Source organism: Argopecten irradians, chromosome 6, assembly GCF_041381155.1.
Source record: "Argopecten irradians isolate NY chromosome 6, Ai_NY, whole genome shotgun sequence".
NCBI classification, from domain to species: domain Eukaryota; kingdom Metazoa; phylum Mollusca; class Bivalvia; order Pectinida; family Pectinidae; genus Argopecten; species Argopecten irradians.
Genome location: NC_091139.1, coordinates 14,588,637 through 14,607,917, shown reverse-complemented (window position 1 = coordinate 14,607,917; position 19,281 = coordinate 14,588,637). Strand labels below are relative to the sequence as shown.

At 35.2% G+C, this 19,281-nt stretch overlaps 2 protein-coding genes across 2 annotated transcripts in view; one reads left to right on the top strand and one right to left on the bottom strand.

The window, feature by feature from the left end:
- Positions 1-339: 339 nt before the first annotated feature.
- LOC138325087 (trafficking protein particle complex subunit 5-like) lies at positions 340-12,673 on the bottom strand. Its single transcript, XM_069270494.1, has 7 exons — positions 12,600-12,673; positions 12,416-12,504; positions 11,888-12,014; positions 3,866-3,923; positions 2,021-2,080; positions 1,582-1,646; positions 340-867 (listed from the first exon to the last, which is right to left on the bottom strand). The coding sequence occupies exons 1-7, from the start codon at positions 12,663-12,665 to the stop codon at positions 769-771; spliced, it is 564 nt and encodes a 187-aa protein (XP_069126595.1). The 5' UTR covers positions 12,666-12,673; the 3' UTR covers positions 340-768.
- LOC138325085 (A disintegrin and metalloproteinase with thrombospondin motifs 6-like) overlaps positions 8,333-19,281 on the top strand; it is a 42,180-nt gene continuing 31,231 nt past the window's right edge. The window contains exon 1 of the mRNA XM_069270493.1: positions 8,333-8,488. The gene's annotated coding sequence lies outside the window, so the exon portion shown is untranslated. The remainder of the gene's footprint in view (positions 8,489-19,281) is intronic.

Sequence of the window (19,281 nt, the reverse complement as noted above, 5' to 3'; positions counted from 1 at the left end):
TGCATTGACTAATCAAAGAACTCAAGGTCAGGGGTCGAATGTTAAGGTAAGTTCTCACATGATGCTGACATTGTAACTGCTTCCATAATATTTTATAACCGATCACAAGATATTGACTTTAAAATCTACATGCATTTGAATTTTGTATATTTAGTGTGCTACAAGATACTGAGAAATTTTCCGATGAACCAAATGGCTAAAGTTACGATATTAAATGGCTTGAAATTTGTTAGGCATGAGAATACCACATTAAGTCTCCAAAAGCAGGTTTACGGTATCCATTAGTGTCCCTGAACTGTCAGTGTCCAGTTTATAGGTGATTCAATACAAAGACAGACATCCACATAATAAATATTTATTGTAGCATTTCAAATTAAGTAAATCAAGCATACATCAAAATCTCTCATATAAACTCTCTCCGTCATTATGAAAAACTTTCATTATTTGATCATTTTATCAACACACAGCACTAATAGTAAAGCAGTTTCATACATCTAGTAAAAAACAATTGTACAACATACATTAATGAACAGTTAAAGTGACACTAATCTTAAATAATGTTGAAAAGATAACATGAATCTCGTATTGATAATTTATGTATCTAATGATATTAGGTATAAAAAATTGCACTGAGTTACATCCACACACACTTTTGAAGTGTAACTAATTCTGACATCAGAAGCCACTAACTCGGCTGTCTGAGGGCACTGCCTTGTACTAATACACAGTAAACATCATACATATATCGTATTGTTGGTAATGCTGAACTTATTTGCCTTCCACCATTTTATCACGGATGATCACAGCCTCATCAAATTCAATCATGAACGTTGTACCCTTGTGCCAATGAGCTGTCACTTTAGCCGGCTGCAAAATAAAATAGATTTAAAGATTTAAGTGCAAGTTAGAGGGAATGGTGTTTCTTACATATGATTTTTGCTGGGGAATTATAACTTCATTTTAAGTATCTGGTGCATAAAACAATTGAATATGAATAATTAAATATGACACTTTACTAGATACATGTACTTGCAAGATGCCAGGTATCTGAGTTAAACTGTATGATACAAGCAATTTAAGATCAAGGAAATTGTACAAAATAAGAATTATCTATCTGTCTAACAAACAAATCAGAATCAACTACTTATAAATAAATAATTATCTAACTTTCAATACTATAGGGAGACAGTTCACATTTGACATATATGAACTTGGTTTTTTTTTTTTTATAAAAACCATACATTTGACCCACTGGTTCAAATTCTTTACATCAGAGGCCGGTCAAGGAAAGTATATCTGGGCCTGTCTATCAGACCTCCCATTGATTTGTATTGGCTTTTTGATGGTTGTGAGATCAATCTAAGTACACTTTCTGTACGATAATTAGGTCAAAACATGCCAAATCCTTGAGAATGAGGTTTTGGTAGGATGTGTGTCAGTGGGTGAATATTTGAAATACCCCTTCATCTTAATTAGCCTTCCTGCATGCTAATTATCTACTGGCAAGTGTTTTATAGTAAAACCACTGGTATCCGCACATTTATTTTTCTTCTGAAATTCTAGAAATATTTGTCTACTTACAAAGTTGGCACCATTCAATACAGCTTCTATAATTCCTGCGGTGAACGCGGCACAGTTCAATTTACCTGTGAATAAAGCACAAATTATGATTTTTGTATAATTTACAGCAGTTACATGTCAAACCAGTCTCCTTAAACTCAGATTTAACACCCTGTTGCCATAATGCATTTGAAATAGAGAGAGCTTACTTATAAGTTGTCCAGACTTATGCCCAATCCCTTTTGTCAACTTTATAAACTTCAGGCAAATAAATAATGTTTAAACTAAAGATGAATATACTAGATATTTAGTACGAAAACCATTATGACAAGGGGTAAATTTGAATATCATGATAATTATCAATAATACTACTAATATACAAATGTATAACACAGAAATATTGAATAAGCATGCGGCCCATGATGCATGACCCCACAATACTTGTAAACCCTCCACATACCTTTATCTTTTGGTACTGATATAAATCGGTTGACAAGGTGTTCTGACTCAATAATATAGTCTGAATTCAAGTTAAGGTGTTTTTCATTGTTTTATATGCACATAAAGATGTATACAGTTTTCATATTAGCAAATATGCATTTGCATGCAATGAGATCAGAAAAAGGTGAATAAATTAAAAGACAATTAAGTTTCATTACTTGAGGTGAATGTTTCCTTAATTAGTAAAGCATTATTCTACAGGTACTAAAGCATTAATTAACAAATTTTGATAAAACCTCCACTCAAAATGAAAATTTTTAAATATTGAAATCTACAGTACATGGACAAATATCAGAATTGTTCTGTGGGATAGAGCTATCGAGGTAAAAGTTTGGTAGGCATGGTAATTATTTTACCCATATTTATAGTTAAAATGATAAAAATGTTAATATCATAATAACTACAACGAGCAGAATTTGACCACACATTGTTCTACTATCAGGATATCGATCAACTTGCAGGTGCGATTCCACTGGCATACATACACACCCAAAATGATCTCCCTAATCTAAACATGATACCAGCAGTTCATAAAAACAATTACATACCCAAATTGGTTTCCTGCAGCAAGCCTGGGCTGCTATCACAGGCCCCAGTCAATTAACATATGGCCGATACAGTACCCTGTATATAAGATGATGCGTGTGACGTACTACACCAACATTAATTTCCATCATTACAATATAGTTAATCCTGAATATTTAACCATTAAATTATCTTCCTATGGCATCTATGGTCTATGTAGATGCCAGAGCTTTGCTGACAATCTTCATAATGTGCGCTATGGCACTATGAGATGATCTATGATTGTCTGCAAAGCTCTGGCATCAATATAGACCATAGATGCCATAGGAAGATAGTTTAATGCTTATATTTAGTTTATCAACTCATTTTAGGGTTTCTGAATAAACATTTTTTAAGCTAGACCAGGAAAACCATTTATCAACAAAGATTTAATCCACAAGATAGAACAGCCATTTTGACGGTGATCAGTTGACATCACCACTTCAACATAAGTGACGTCACAATGGTCATGTTTTGGGTGTCAGTTATACCGTCATATACTTCACTTTGTCTTGGTTAGTTTATATAGTAGAAGTGACAAGTTAATGTAAATATTCTATCATAACTCTGCAGCTTAATCTTGATAAAACACCTAATGCCTTCAACATTGACTTCTTATCTGAGTGAGTATAGGTTTTCTGGTGAGAATATCAACTATTTGCAATAAGTATTGTTCAGGGAAGTTGGCAAGGAAAAAGGAAGCAATGTCCCATCATAAAATGTTCAGAGAGTAATTCTTTATCACCTTATGCCTTCCAAATTGACTTCTTATCTGAATGAATAAGTTTTATAATAAGAATATTAACTATTTCCAATAAGTATTGTTCAGTGATGTTGGAAATTGAGAAAAAAAAGCCAAACACTAGGACAATTTATTTTAGCAATATAAAGGAGTAACCTCCTATTTACCTATTGGGGCCCCAACACGTCCTGCCCCTGGGGGGCAAAGTGCCATAAATTTACACAGTTCTGTTCCCCGTTCCCCCCAAGGATGGTTGGGGCCATATTTGGTTACAATCCAGTACAGAACTCTAAAGACAAGTAGCGATTTTAAATCCAATAAGTATTGTTCAGTGATGTTGGAAATTGAGAAAAAAAGCAGTGATACTAAGATGCTGCAAGATAAAGAAATTCGAGTTACTCTCTGAACATTTTATGATGGGCCAAATTAACGGAGCTACACAATCCTACATGTTTTACTAGTTTGGTCATGTCCTTGTTAGAATAATAATAAGGATACAAGTCCTCTCGTCGTCATTGGAATGTTCCAGAGTATCTGCCTGCTTTCCAAAAAGAGTCTGAAAAAAAGACAGAAACAAATTGTACTGGTAATCATTTCTTGATACCAACAATAGAGCTGCTGGCATAATAAAATGTCAGTTTTTCTGAAGTCTGAATAGTCCAAATCAGATCTCTGGAAATAAAATTAATTAATACTCTTCTAAAATTTGTCAAATAGAATTATAAACTATCTATCAGTATTCTGGTCCCAATTTCATCAATTTCCTTGGCTGAAATTCATTTTAAAACTGTCTAAAGTTTCCGAAGAAAAACATTACACAGGATTTGAATATTAATTGGATATGAAGCTTAATTGCAGTGTAAAACACTATCTAGTACCACGAGGTTTTGTACCCAAAACATTATATGTAATGCATGAATGTATGGATAGTTACCTGGCTATACAGTAACAGGTCAGGAGCGTGATTTAATAATCTTAGTACATTTTAACTGTTTTAAACTGGAGGTATGCTTATCGTGATGTAAGTATTGTGTTGTTATGTAAAATATAGAAATCAGCATTCTAAAAATGATAAACCAAACACAATGTACTGCTTGTACTTTTTAGATATTATACAATGTATAAATGGATCTCTGGAATGGCCACACACTACGATAGCACCTGCTATTGAGAATCCACACCTAAAACATATGATGCCATTTTTTGGGTGCATAATTCTGATGTCAATGGAATACTTTGAGTTAAGGAAATATGACACATTTATGTCTGACACTGGAATGTCCCTGACCAATGATAAGATAAAATACTGAACTCTTATCTTTGAACATTATTTTTCAAACATGCTTTCATTTCCACATGCAAGTGCACATGAAAATTGCACATATAGATGTACATGTACAGCTGTGGCCATATTAATGAAAAAAGTTTGAACTCCATATAGATATTAGTCTCAACGAAGTCAAAATGTACAGATTGGCCGTGCTGGTTTTCAGGTTTAATATACATGTGCATGTTCAACATTGCTATTCCGAATTTGCATATTACCAATGCAAGTTATCTGCACTTGCGTGTAGGTATTGATTGTGACGTCATGCGTTTGGGAGCATAACATCATACGTTTTTGAGAAAACGATGTGAATTGCACTCACAAAATAATGACGTAACAATCGATACCTGCCCGTAAGGGAGCTAACTCTGTAATATGCAAAGACAGAATATGGTAGACTAAACCTCTCACTAACAGTTTAGACACTATAAGCATATATCATGTATGGCTAGACTGGCCACCAGACCCTAAGATTTCTCAGCAGTATTTTAATACTTAATAATCTCCCTCTAGTTTGAAAATTTGTTATCAGAAATCAGATACTAGTATGTCACAGAGACAAGGAAATATCAAGCCAAGTTTTAATAGTGTTTGTAAAAGTGTAGTGGGCCAGTCTAATATTGATATATTTAGTCATTTTGCACAATGTCAGTGTATACTATGTACAGTACAACATTGGTGCCAAAAATGGTGATAGCATTGATATGGCTGTACAGTAATATATTTACATTGTACAGGTATTTGTAACTATTTATATCAAAAGAAATGGTTTATGAATAAAATGTTTAAAGTTACAATATTTTCTCTGTGAATTTATGTTGTCATGTTGTACCTTTGTTGTTTTCTGCAGTAAAGAGTTAGATCATACTCGTTCCAGATACTGACAGGTACGTTACGCATCATCTGAACATACTCAGTGGGCCTTTTTCCCCCAAAGCGTTTAGTACAAATTACTGAAGGGGTTGGTAATTACTTTATTAACTATTTCTCAGGTGTGTGCTGGAATCGCGCTGCATCAGGTGCAAATTGTTAGGTATAACACACGTCATAAGTTAAATAAGTCCCATTATAAATGGAGTGAAATTAGATTTGGCGGTGCCAGCTGGTTCATTATGCAAACTCAACTTTCTTCATTTTCTAAAGCTTATAATAGATATGTATGGTGTTTGTATACATATGGAAGGTCAATTACCAACATTACACAGCTGGATTCTAGGTCTATATATCTAAAGTTCTTAATATTTTATCACAGGTGGCAAATGATACATACATTGTACATATATACATAGCTAGTATGATTGACAGCATCATAAGTGATATCGGACATTGTTCACAGCGATGCTGACCTTTGACCTGAAGTGATTGTACAAACTCTAACACACCTGTACTTGCTTAAAAACATCAAGACAGATTAATTTTTTTAGGCAAAAAAATGTCTTGAGCTTTCAATTAAGTTTATATGACGGCCATAAATTATGAAATGGCTGATGTGTATTATATATGTATTGTGTTTTTCTTTATTCTTCATAAAAATCGTTATTATAGTCCTCAACACTGCATGAAATTCCACTCTTTGTCTGCTTTTAAACCTACTAAGATCATGATTTGTGTAACAGTTAGCTTTAAATACTACAAAACTGTAAATTGCTTTACTACTTTCTGTTTTTGTATCAGTTTTCTTATATGCTACAGAAAACTGATTACTAAGCACAATTTCTGCAAGTCATACTACTTTAATGAAAAAAGTTAAATTTTGTAAAATGACATTTGTTGTCGGTGATTTTTCGTGATTTTTGATCAAGCTAACAATACTAGGAACTGTCAGCTACCTCCCACCGCGTATAGAGGAAGCTAAGGATGCAGTAGGCACTCTGTAACTTCTGTGATCAACCCTTTAATTTACTATGTTAAACAAATTTTATGAACATAATTATCCTTAATTTTAAAGATGTGAATTTCAGGATAGAAATTAAAGTACACTGACTTTAATGACATCAGAGCTATGCCAGGCACAACAGGTCTAGCTAAGAAAGGTGGCAGGAAAAAACGGGTTTGGAATGCATGGAAGAAGAGGAAGATATATTTGATAATTAAGTACATTTGTAATAGTTGTAGAGCGACCTTCTATAAACATTCAAGTTACTTGTCTTAACGCATTAAAATTAACAAATGCTTGATGAGGCAAAAGATTAATTTTTATCACATAGAATAATATATCACTTACTGTAGTGTACCTATATATAAAAGAACAATTGTCTTGACGGCTAGGATCATTATATAAAATTTATTACATAGATACAATATACCAAGACCATAAAGTCAGTTAATCTAATCACATTAACAGTCAAGGTCATGACAAAAGTGTCTGGTTGCTATGGAAATATCCATGGTTGCTATGGATCAAAGTTCATGTGAGGAGTGTTGTCTAAGAGATACTTCAGCAGCAAAGTTTACTTGAGAAAACTTGTCAATGAGACACTGGGCAATAAAGGTCATAGGAGGAAAGTTGTCAAAGACACAATCCAGCACCAAAGGTCATAAAAAGACAAAGTCAAGGAGAGGCTTCAGCAGCAAAGGTGGCAATGGTGTTTTAAGTGTCTTATTTTTTATACCTTAATTTACAAAGAATGTAATGATGAATAAATGTTAAAACGAACCACAATCTACTCTAAATAATTTGAGCAAAGTAACAAATTACAACAGGTACAATCATATCAATCAGTGATCTGGCTTTCAGCATTGGAAAATGCTTAGATACAATAATTCATAAAATATGTACTAATACAGAGACTTAATTTGTACAATATTTTTGAAATCAGTTAGTTAAAACATTTAAATAAAAATTGCAATGATATGTGGTACCATGCACAAGGCATCGCTATCACAATCTCACCTGGTTAGAGACCGAGTCATAATTTGTCAACCTGGAGTTAAAAACCACAAAATAGTCTGGAAATGATAGCCACTTCCACTGACTCACACAACATCTCCCATTAGATATATACCCCAGGTGTTCCTTTTTGATTAGCAGACAACATATATATATATAAATATAAGATCTGCATATGAGAACACCTCTGACACCCTGTCTCACACCTGTACATTACAAGGGTAGCCAGTCAGTGTAAAAAGATTGGGTAAATTAGTGTATAGGTATATATTTGTCTCTACAATCATATATGTACAAATTGACACACCTGTGTATGTGAAGCATTATCATTATATGGATTTCATAAGTACATCACACTTCGACAGACTTATGCTCACAATGGTACACAGCTGCTACCCCTTGATTACAGAAGTGAAGTAAAAAAAATTGTCGCAACGATGGGTAAAATTTTCAAAAAAGAAAAAAAAATGCAAAAATTTAACACTTTGTCACTACATATTTTTACGTAATTACACGCATATGATATTTAGAAATTTTTGTGGTACCTATAAATAAGAATATAAAACCTAGATCATAAAAAAATCTGCCTCCTGGGTAGTGAGTCACACATATACAGCCTCCATTATCTTATTGGGAAGTCGTACTGACTTTTAATGAGTATAGATATATACTAAGGTGTGCATTTTACTGTATGTTGGACGTGTATTATAAGGCTATATAGCTGGCCCTCTTCGAAGTCAGCCCTTATTACATTGGCTCACCGTAATTACAGTACCAAGTCACTTTTTATACTTTGTGATTTTAAAGTTTTCATTGTCGATGGATTCTGGTGTGGCTGTAACCTAATCGTTATGATGCCGATGGCTGAATTCTTACCTGCACTCACTGCAACACAGGGATACAGGTAAGTTCTATCTAATTAACATAACCGTTTGAAGTGTTTTTCACATACATGTATAAGAGCTGCATTAGGTATGTACATGATAGTGTAGACAATGTTTATTGATAGTCTGATAGTATAATATGATTCAATTTCACGTTCACTTCACTTAAAAACATTACAATTTTTTCAATTATTTATTTTATGGGGTCAATTAAAATAATTATTAATTTATGATTGAGTTTTAAGCCCAATTATTGCCAAGCATGAGTTCTGGCATTTAAAGGTTTCATACCATTTTGTATCTTTTTATCACAGAATTCATTTGTAAATCAACTTACAGAGAGATGACACATAAAAATGAACTTACGAAAAGTATTTTGGCGTAATATAATTTTATTGTTAATTGCAAAAACGGAATAGCATGGTCATAATTTGTGAATTTGTAATAATCACTGTGCCACTGTTAAACAAAAAATATGATTAGGGCAACCATACTTCAGTGTAAAAAAATGTTAACGCATGATTACTGAAAAATTTATCATGGAGTATTATGTTGCTTGTGGCTATCTAAAAAACAAAGTGCAGGATAGTCCATTTTTAGCCTTCATCAAATGCCTCCATAGGAAGGATGGAGGTCTCTTCAATCTGTGACCATCTTCACCTAGTATAATATATTATTAGGTCAGTGTTCCAACTGACTTACTTTAACATGGTTCAGTGGAGGAGTCACAATTAACCCCTAGAGATTTGGTCATTGAATCTTTCAGTCAATAAGATAATAATAAAATCTTTGTAAAAGTTATTTTTCTATGTGAGATGTATAATGAGAGATCGAACAACATCAGCATCATTTATGTAGGATATATAGAGTGTGACGAGTCAGTATACCTATCCATCGGACCGTAAAAAAACTATAAAATATCAATTAAAGTTCTCTGAGTTTTCCCACAGATCACTACGAACTGCACCAGTAATCATTATATTCTAAAATAATTACATCCACTTCAACATTAATACTATAGGCATGACCAATTCTAATTATTGTATCTAATTCATCTACTTTTGTTCAGTGTGCATGAAATGTCTGCATAAATAAATTTCTTACATGAACAATTTGAAAATGTGTATTTTTGTTTTAGAAATTTCATGTTGAATTTAACTATTTTAAATTTGTTTGTTGGGTTTAACATTCTAGTAACAGCCAGGGTCATTAAAGGACATGCAAAGTTTAAGTTGGTTCAGGAAACCAGAATACAACGTGGTGAAAAAAAACCCACTGACCAGCGGTTAGTATCTTGCAACTTCCCCACATAACATTTAAATTTGTGACCCTGAGATGGAGGGCTTGAGGTATTATGTCAGGACATCTTTACCACTCAGCCACCGTAACCCCTTCATTTACATAAGGATAATTTTACATACAAACTACAGTTAATGCATCATGTACTCGGTTCTATGAAACAAATAAACCAGCTAACTCTGAAATTATGTTCATAGCAACATTCATCTGCTTTTGAACCGCTTGATAAGGAAAGGACTTCATGTACATGATTTGTACTATGACCTATGTTGTCTAGTGTAAAGCCCTCACAAGCCCTTATAATCTATCAGTACAACTGTCACACCATCAAAGACAATATGACATCATTATAAACAGCCGTCTTGTTTTCATTAAGTACAAAAACCTAAAAAATATTTTTATTCTAGTACAGTAAAGCTTCGTACATATACCAAACACATTTTAGTTCTTCTACCATGGCCAGTAGTCGAAAAAAAATGGCCGGACATTCGGACCGTCAAGGACTGTAAGTAAGCCAGAAGGAACAAAATTTTGCCGGACCAAACATTAATGTGAATTTTTGAAGTAAACATAACTTCCTGCTATTAGTATCCAGGCAGCTGTTTTCATGATTATCTTATGCAGTTTCGTTTTTGCCAGGTTTGCAACCTGCATAATACTTCAGAGACGCTGAGACACCATTTCTACCGACTTTCGATACTCAATAATTGCCGGACAGTCGGTCCAGACAGGATTTTAAAATAGGCGGTCCTAGTCAAATTTTTTCCGGACATACCCATGGGACCGGCAAATTTTGTGATGTCTGTTCTTCTACCAGTAATCTATAAATTAGCTATCCACTTGTTAAAACTGGGTAGCTAATACTAGCTATAGTGCAGTACAATGTACATGTATTTCTATTCGGATAAGTAGCAATTGTTCAGTCAACATCAAAATAATTTGGTTTTATCTACTGAAGCATGCATTCAAACCATAAAATATATTCTAATTACAGTAAACTTAATTACATCACTCAATAGAAAAGTATACATTATTATTTACCAGGTATTTAGAATATTTTGATGATTGATAGATTTACCTAGTACTAGGGATGTAAGTCACTATCAATGAAAAAATCTAATTTTGAAATTGATCGCGGTATCAGAAAATTCTACAGACTATATCTATCATTTCTTACCTACATGCAAAACTTAGCCAAAAAAGAAACATTTAAATTCATACATATCCCGGTACTTTTCAGTAAAATCAGACTTTTAATAGTGTCCCTAGCCGTTCAATTATAGCAAGCCATTGCAAGCTAATGAATGTGTAATGGGGCAAAGTAGAACTTGCAGGAAAAAGTACTTAGTTTAAATGAGCATGATTCACATGATTCAAATACAGGTACACACATGTACATTAGACATTTTTTCCTAAATCTATTAGCCTGAACGACATTCTGTATTTCTAATCCAATTTATCAAAGTATAACAAATCATGGACTTTCTGGCATTCACTTGGTAATAACTGCAAACTAATTTTTAATCAGTATCAAGATAGGTATGTTCATAAAAGTGTGATTTATTTATCTATGGCATCATAACATTATTTATCCATTGCATCATAACATTACACAATTAACAGAAAATACAAATTTACTCGAACAATTTAAGAAAGATTTAATATCATCATAACCATGTACAGTACGAACATGGTGAGTGAAAATTTCTTCTGTACAGTAACATGCTTTTGTAGCAGTTTTTGTTTCATGGATAAACAGCATGATAGTAGCCATGCCATATATATAATGTAATAAACTATCACATGTATTTATTATATTTAATTCATAACTCAAATGTACATATTGGAAATCTTACTTCATTGTCCAATGGCGTCTGTTCAGGATTTACACTGATGGTTAAATAAGTAAACTACAGTAATGTGACATCTTTAGTTTATATCTATTGGTACATAATTACATATAATATTGAATAAATGAACCGTATTTGTTAAAAAAAACATGTCAAGATAAAACAGCCAATCCTTGATCACATGTAAATATTGTGCCACTTTGTAAAATGAAAGTACCTTATTATAGCTAATATCTAATCAAATTTTCATGCAATGTGCAGTAAGATTACCTTCCAAAAGTTGTTTTTGATAAACAGGAGCATATTGAGTAGCTTGACCTCTCGTTTGTAGCCTTTCTCCCTGACAAACAGCAGATCCAGTAGGTGTGATCCCACATGTTGGCCCATGTCAGAGAGTCTGTAAAACACAAATCAACTCATTCAAGTCATAGCTGGACATTGAATAGACAACTGGAATAGATAGTACAGATTTAGATTTAAAGAATATTCAATCACAAAGGTGATGGTAACAAATAAATATAAATGGATTTTTTTTGTAATATTTCATATGCAAAAGTTACAGGCTAACAGCCTGTATCCAGATCATATCGCATTAAATCGTATTAAACGTAACACTGGTAGTACCTAGTAGGAAATCAGACAGCCGATAGGCGTTTTCCATTTGGAAGTTTAATTTATTATCGTAGGACTATAGATTCGTAATTTCGTATAGATGCATGTCATTAAGTTAGATAGCATCTATACAGTATTCTTTAAAATTAGATTGAATGTGATTCCATCTGATCACCCGCCACTCACTTGTTTTGTAGTTCGGATACACTGTACACACGATTCTGACTGTACTGCACGATTTCTGAGAACAGCAGAGCAAACGTGGCCACGTTTACCTGTAAATACATCGATAAATCAACATCACATAGAGGTTCGGTATAGATCATTTATAAATCAAATTGTGTGTGTGTGTAAATAAAATTCTACATACCTCTGGTTTCCCTCTACCGAGAGGTTTATCTAGATTGCTAGATTTCTGTTTTGTTATGGTCGACATCTTGAAACGGAAGTGGAACTCTCTAATGCTACCTTTTTGACGAGGCAGTTTTCGCGGGAATATTCAATTTTCCCGATATTTCTGCTTGCGCTAGCACGTGTACACAGACCCTCCTCGGTAAAATAAATCAATTTACACTGAACAAAATCGGTTAAAAGTCTAATCATACACAGCTACTTCAAGTATGATAAAGATGAAAGCATATCGGCGTTAAATCTCGTTTGACAAATTTAATTTTCTACAAACAGTCATGAAATCACGTTTTTACCCGTTTAAGTTACAGTGGGACTCTATTATCTCCAATTCTTAACTTGATACAACATCAAGTTTATATATTTATATGTAACTGGTTTAACTGTTCATATAGATTTTTTTTTTTTAAATATGAAATGAAGTTTGGCCTGATTAGGAATTTTTTGTTCTGTAATTGCTTCAGAGCGTATAATTTACATTGGGATAATAAATACTCCATATTGTTTGGTGCACGTTAGCGCGTATACGTACCGTACGTTTGGGCTATATCAGCCTCTTCATTATTGAAATAATGAAATTGTGAAAAAAATTCCGGAAAACGACGTCGTGCAACAACCCTTAAAACACCATGTATTTTAAAACACGGAAAACAATTGCTAAATGGGAGATTTTTGACATATATGTGACTTAAATAAACTAAAAAATGTTTGAACTTTCTTTAAATGAATTCAAACATTTTATAAAATGTCTAGACATTTCTTTATCAAATCAAATTTAGGAAGTGTACCATTTTGGGTACTCAAACTGCTGAAACACAGGGCTCGACCGGTACGCTTCAAAGCTCTATATTCATAAATATATGCACTACTGACAAGTAAAAAAAAAAGCATGAGATTATAATTGGAGGCATCTATTTGTGAAATGTTAAAAGAAAAATCTGGATTCAAGTATACGTTAGAAAATTTTACCAATTTTTGTCAAAAAGTGTACCAATTTGGATAGCGTCACGTTATGCCTTACTTGTTTCCAAAATTTCATTGTGTCGCACGTATCTCTCTGAAGGAAAGCTTCCCAAAAATAATAATGAGTTCATTTGCTTGAAATTCTGTTAGTTCATTCTGATTAACGTAGATATGCATAACTCAAATATTTCATATATTTTATTGGTAATTATCTTTTAATTCAAACTGTATGTTAAACACGTAAAGAATGTATGAACCAATCAGATTTTGGATCTTCTAGATACATGTTTCAGTTATGTACATACTTCTGGCATTTCCTTAACATTTACATATTTGGCATGGTTAATTACTAGTAGGAATTTACAATATATATAATAATGCGTATGCAACGGAAGTCCGGTATAGGTAATGATCCCATGAGAATAATCAAGATAATTTGAGCCGGATTTACGGGCATATTTTTTTTTAACTAGGCGGTACCGGTAGCTAAAATTATAACGAAATCCGCCGACTATTTTCATTATAACGTCATACGGGCGTGGTTCAAGTCCCTACCACGAGATGGTATTCCTCAGGGGACGAATAGAAACGGTCATTTTTGATTGGCGAAGTCTTTTAACAAGACTGCAGGATTTAATGACTGAACTTGTACTTGTTAAGAAATCGAAAAAAAGCAAATCATTCTCAACGGTAGCCAAGAAAACCAATTCTAATTTGAAATTTACTGCATAATTACATAGGGCAATTCACGGGGCTACATACAAAAACTGAACCGAAAACATGATACATGTACATGTATACATGTAAAAAACTAGTCCATTTTGTAAACACCTGCATCATATTAAGGGCTATGTATACATTAGTCCAGACTTCTCGCTGTTCGGACACGAGGCGATTTTTAAAAAAAAATAGATAACACGCGTTTTGTATTAAACCGTATTTGTTTTAATTCCAATCAACATGAAAAACAAATCAAAGAATAACTTATCACAATGAACACATAAACTACTTGATACGGAGTTCATCTCTAACAAAAACAAATAAATCGATTTATATTCAAAACAAGTAGCAATCACATGCATCAATTCCTATCTAGTATAAAACCAGTACCACAACAAGAATTTGGCAGACTAACCAGGGCTCCTTAATTAGCGTTACCGGTAACCATGGACGCTTCCCGGTTATCCGGTTTCCTCCCATAGAGACTGTCTCGTGCTTTCCCATCCGGGGAATCATCGGTGATTAGTATAATATGATAAAAGTTGGTTTGTAAAAAAAAACCTCAAAAGATAAAATTTTAAGGATGTTTTTTTTTTTTTGATATAATGTAATATTTTCCTAACAATCTGGTTGGCAGTTTGTAAACATTTTAAAAGCTGGTGACACAGAGTCGTTTTACTTCTCCTAATTTCAACCTCTCACATCGTCTCATGGGAAATATTCTTTGTAGCAACACTTTTTAAAGGGTTATTATCTCTATATGATAAAGTCTTCGACGGACATGCAATGCAAACTTTTTCCTCTTGTGCATGCGGTATACAAGAGGCATCATATAACATATTACTTATGACGTCAATGCTATCTTTATTAAAAACGTTAAGACATTTGTCGTCATTTGTGTAAACTGTACGTAGACTGAACAGTACATTTTTTATGATAATGTGATTTGACGCCTTGTAAAATATTTCTACCCTTTGGAATCTTCTTATCTTTTGCCTCAGCGTCTAATATGAACAAGATGGTAATGTTCTGCAATATGTTTCTTCATATGGAGTTATTTTTTTGACGCTTTTCAAGTTGTAAAGTTGTAAAATTGGAAGTTGAAATATTCCAAAAGTCGTGTATTATACCCTGACTTTTGGACACCAACAGATGTCCCATGTGTATTAACAAACGCATTTACAAGTTTGCAACACCTCATGTGGATGAATTCAATGGCTGCATGCAAACGACATTTAGAACTGTTAGAACATTATTTATCATTACGAATGATCAAACGAATTCTTACGAAATTATGGAAGCCCTTGATTTACAAAAGAAAGATGAACATTATTTAACGTACTTTAAAGGGAACAGCTTTTAACTCGATTTTAAGTCGTAGTCCACATTGCGTTTTTGCGTATTATTTCAAAGACAGAAAAGAAGCGTCCACAAACTTAATGCCATATTTCATTAACATGGAATCTATCTTAACCAACGTTACAGAGATACATTTCAAGATATCAAAGTCTGTTTCTATTCGCCTGTAATGTATACAAACATGAGTGGTTTTGATGTAGCCCCGCCCTTCATGTTCCTTACACAAATATCATTTCAACATGGCAAGGTTTCATTCGGCGCGTTCGATACGAACGCAGCATCCCTAGCACCTAGGCACACACTTCATCAATTATGGGCGTGCGCTTCGCAATTAAACCCACATAAAATGAGAGGAAGGAAAATTGGACATGACCCATGTAACATTCCGCGCACTTCAGGAAGTGCTTGATAACTACCTACGTTAATGCAATGTAAACTTTGTACAGTGTATAATTCATCATTTGAGTATAATTTAACACTGGGCTGCTGTTTCAGTGACTTAGTTGATTTTATAAGATGCTTTGAAAACTTACGATTTTTTTTCCAAAAAATATAAAAGAATTGCTCGAAATTTTGCAACATGTGCAAAATGTTCCTTTAAAGGTACTAAATCATTAGATTTACATAGATTTCTTAGGGTTTTTGACTTCCTGAAATTAGAAAGTTTTCAAACTTTACAACATTTTATTTGAAATATTGGCAATATTTATCAACGTTAAAATATCGCCAAACACAACAAGAAACTGTATCCGTCGACATTGGCTGTTTATAACAGAAAGAACCGAGTGCACCTTTGAGTTCAAAATCGGGATCGCTGAAAATCTCATCTGGTTAATGGATATAGATGTAATAACACCACTATAAGAGGCAACTTATATTACATGATTTTTAACGACTTAGTCCCTTTAAGATGTTTTGTCACGAAACTGTGAAAAAAACATAAATAATTGAATAAAAAAGAATTTAGCATTGGCGCAACTTCATTAATCTGAGAAGTCGTTTGAAAAGTTGTGATCTTGATCGATGTGTTTCGCAAATCTTGTTGGTGATATATGAAAGATTGGCAGAATGATCGCTGACAATTTGCACATCTAAAGTTAGAGGTTCCATCAAATGCAAATTATTACATAATGCATAGTTTCTTAAACCATTCCATTAACCTATCAAAGATCCATAAAAACATAAATAAGCATTTTAATGATTTTCACATTTAGCTGTACAAATAAATAGCGAGACACACTTTTAAGACGACGTTTTATACAGGTAGCTGTTACACCTGTGTTTTGTCTCGGTCATTGTTATACCGACGGCGGCAAGTCGTTTGATCTGACCACAATACATTAAGATGATTACGAACAGAAACATCTGAGTTAAACAGGTCAGCCATAACTCTGTCTAGGGTATTATCGATAATGAAAAAGGTTCGAAGTACATGAGGTCATGTGCTAAAAAGATCTAATATATTGACTGTTGAGGGGCGTTGCCGTTCTGTATTGGTCATCGAACGTTGTTGGTATAGTGAGGTTTACTCGTGTTGCCGTGGTAACCCTGACAGTTTCACGATAAAGAAGGCCGTACTCGTGTGACAGCGGTAACAGGAACGTTTCACGGTATAGAGCGGTAACGCCGACAGTTTCACGGTATAGAGAGGTGTACTCGCGTTGCCGTGGTAACACCGACAGTTTCACGGTATAGAGGGATGTACTCGTGTGGTGTTTACTGTGGTAACACCGACAGTTTCACAGTATAGAGGGGTGTGTACTCGCGCTGCCGTGGTAACACCGACAGTTGCACGGTATATCGCGGTGTACTCGTGTGGTGTTTGCCATGGTCACACCGACAGTTTCACGGTATTGAGGGGTGTACTCGCGTTGCCGTGGTAACACCGACAGTTTCACGGTATAGAGGGATGTACTCGTGCGGTGATTGCCGTGGTAACACCGACAGTTTCACGGTAGATAGCGGTGTACTCGTGTGGTGTTTGCCATGGTAACACCTACAGTTTCACGGTATAAAGGGGTGTACTCGTGTTGCCGTGGTAACACCGACAGTTTCACGGTATAGAGGGATGTACTCGTGCGGTGTTTGCCGTGGTAACACCTACAGTTTCACGGTATAGAGGGGTGTACTCGCGTTACCGTGGTAACACCGACAGTTTCACGGTATAGAGGGGTGTACCCGCATTGCCGTTGTAACACCTACAGTTTCACGGTATAAAGGGGTGTACTCGTGTTGCCGTGGTAACACCGACAGTTTCACGTCGGTATAGAGGGATGTACTCGTGCGGTGTTTGCCGTGGTAACACCTACAGTTTCACGGTATAGAGGGGTGTACTCGCGTTGCCGTAGTAACACCGACAGTTTCACGGTATAGAGGGGTGTACTCGCATTGCCATAGTAACACCGACAGTTTCACGGTATAGAGCGGTGTACTGGTGTGGTGTTTGCCGTGGTAACACCTACAGTTTTTCACGGTATAAAGGGGTGTACTCGTGTTGCCATAGTAACACCGACAGTTTCACGGTTTATAGCGGTGTACTCGTGTGGTGTTTGCCGTGGTAACACCGACAGTGTGCTCGTGTGGTGTGTTTTCCGTGGTAACACCGACAGTTTCACGGCATGGAGGGATTATTTGCCGTGGTAACAGTGATACCGACAGTTTCACGATATAGAGGAGTGTACTCGTGTGGTGTTTCCCGTGGTAACACCGAGAGTTTCACGGTATGGAGGGGTGTATAATGCTGTAGTAACACTGACAGTTTCACGTTAAAGAGGGGTGTACTCGTCTGGTGTTTGCCGTAGTAACACCGACAGTTTCACGGTACGGAGGGGTGTATTTGCCGTGGTAACAGAAATACCGACAGTTTCACGGTATGGAGGGGTGTATTTGCCGTGGTAACAGTAATACCGACAGATTCACGGTATAGAGGAGTGTACTCGTGTGGTGTTTCCCGTGGTAACAACGAAGAGTTTCACGGTATGGAGTGATGTATTTGACTTGGAAACAGTAATACCGTCAGTTTCACGTTATAGAGGAGTGTACTCGTGTGGTGGTTGCCGTGGTAAACCGACAGTTTCACGGTATAGAGGAGTGACTCGTGTGGTGTTTGCCTTGGTAACCGAAGTTTCACGGTATATAGGGTGTACTGTTGGTTTCCGTGTAAACCGACAGTTTCACGGTATATAGGGGTGTACTCATGTGGTGTTTGCCGTGGTAAACCGACCAGATATGTTCACGGTATATACCGAGGGTATGTGTACTCGTGTGGTGTTTCCCGTGGTAACACCGACAGTTTCACGGTAACACCGGGGTGTACTCATGTGGTGTTTGCCGTGTAACACCGATAGTTTCACGGTATAGAGGAGTGTACTCGTGTGGTGTTTGCCGTGGTAACACCGATAGTTTCACGGTAAGAGGGATATACTTGTGTGGTGTTTCCCGTGTAACACCAACAGTTTCACGGTAAAGAGCCGTGTACTCGTTTGGTGTTTCCCGTGGTAACACCGACAGTTTCACGGTATATAGGGGTGTAAGGTGTACTCATGTAGTGTTTGCCGTGGTAACACCTACAGTTTCACGGTATGAAGGGGAGTATTTACCGT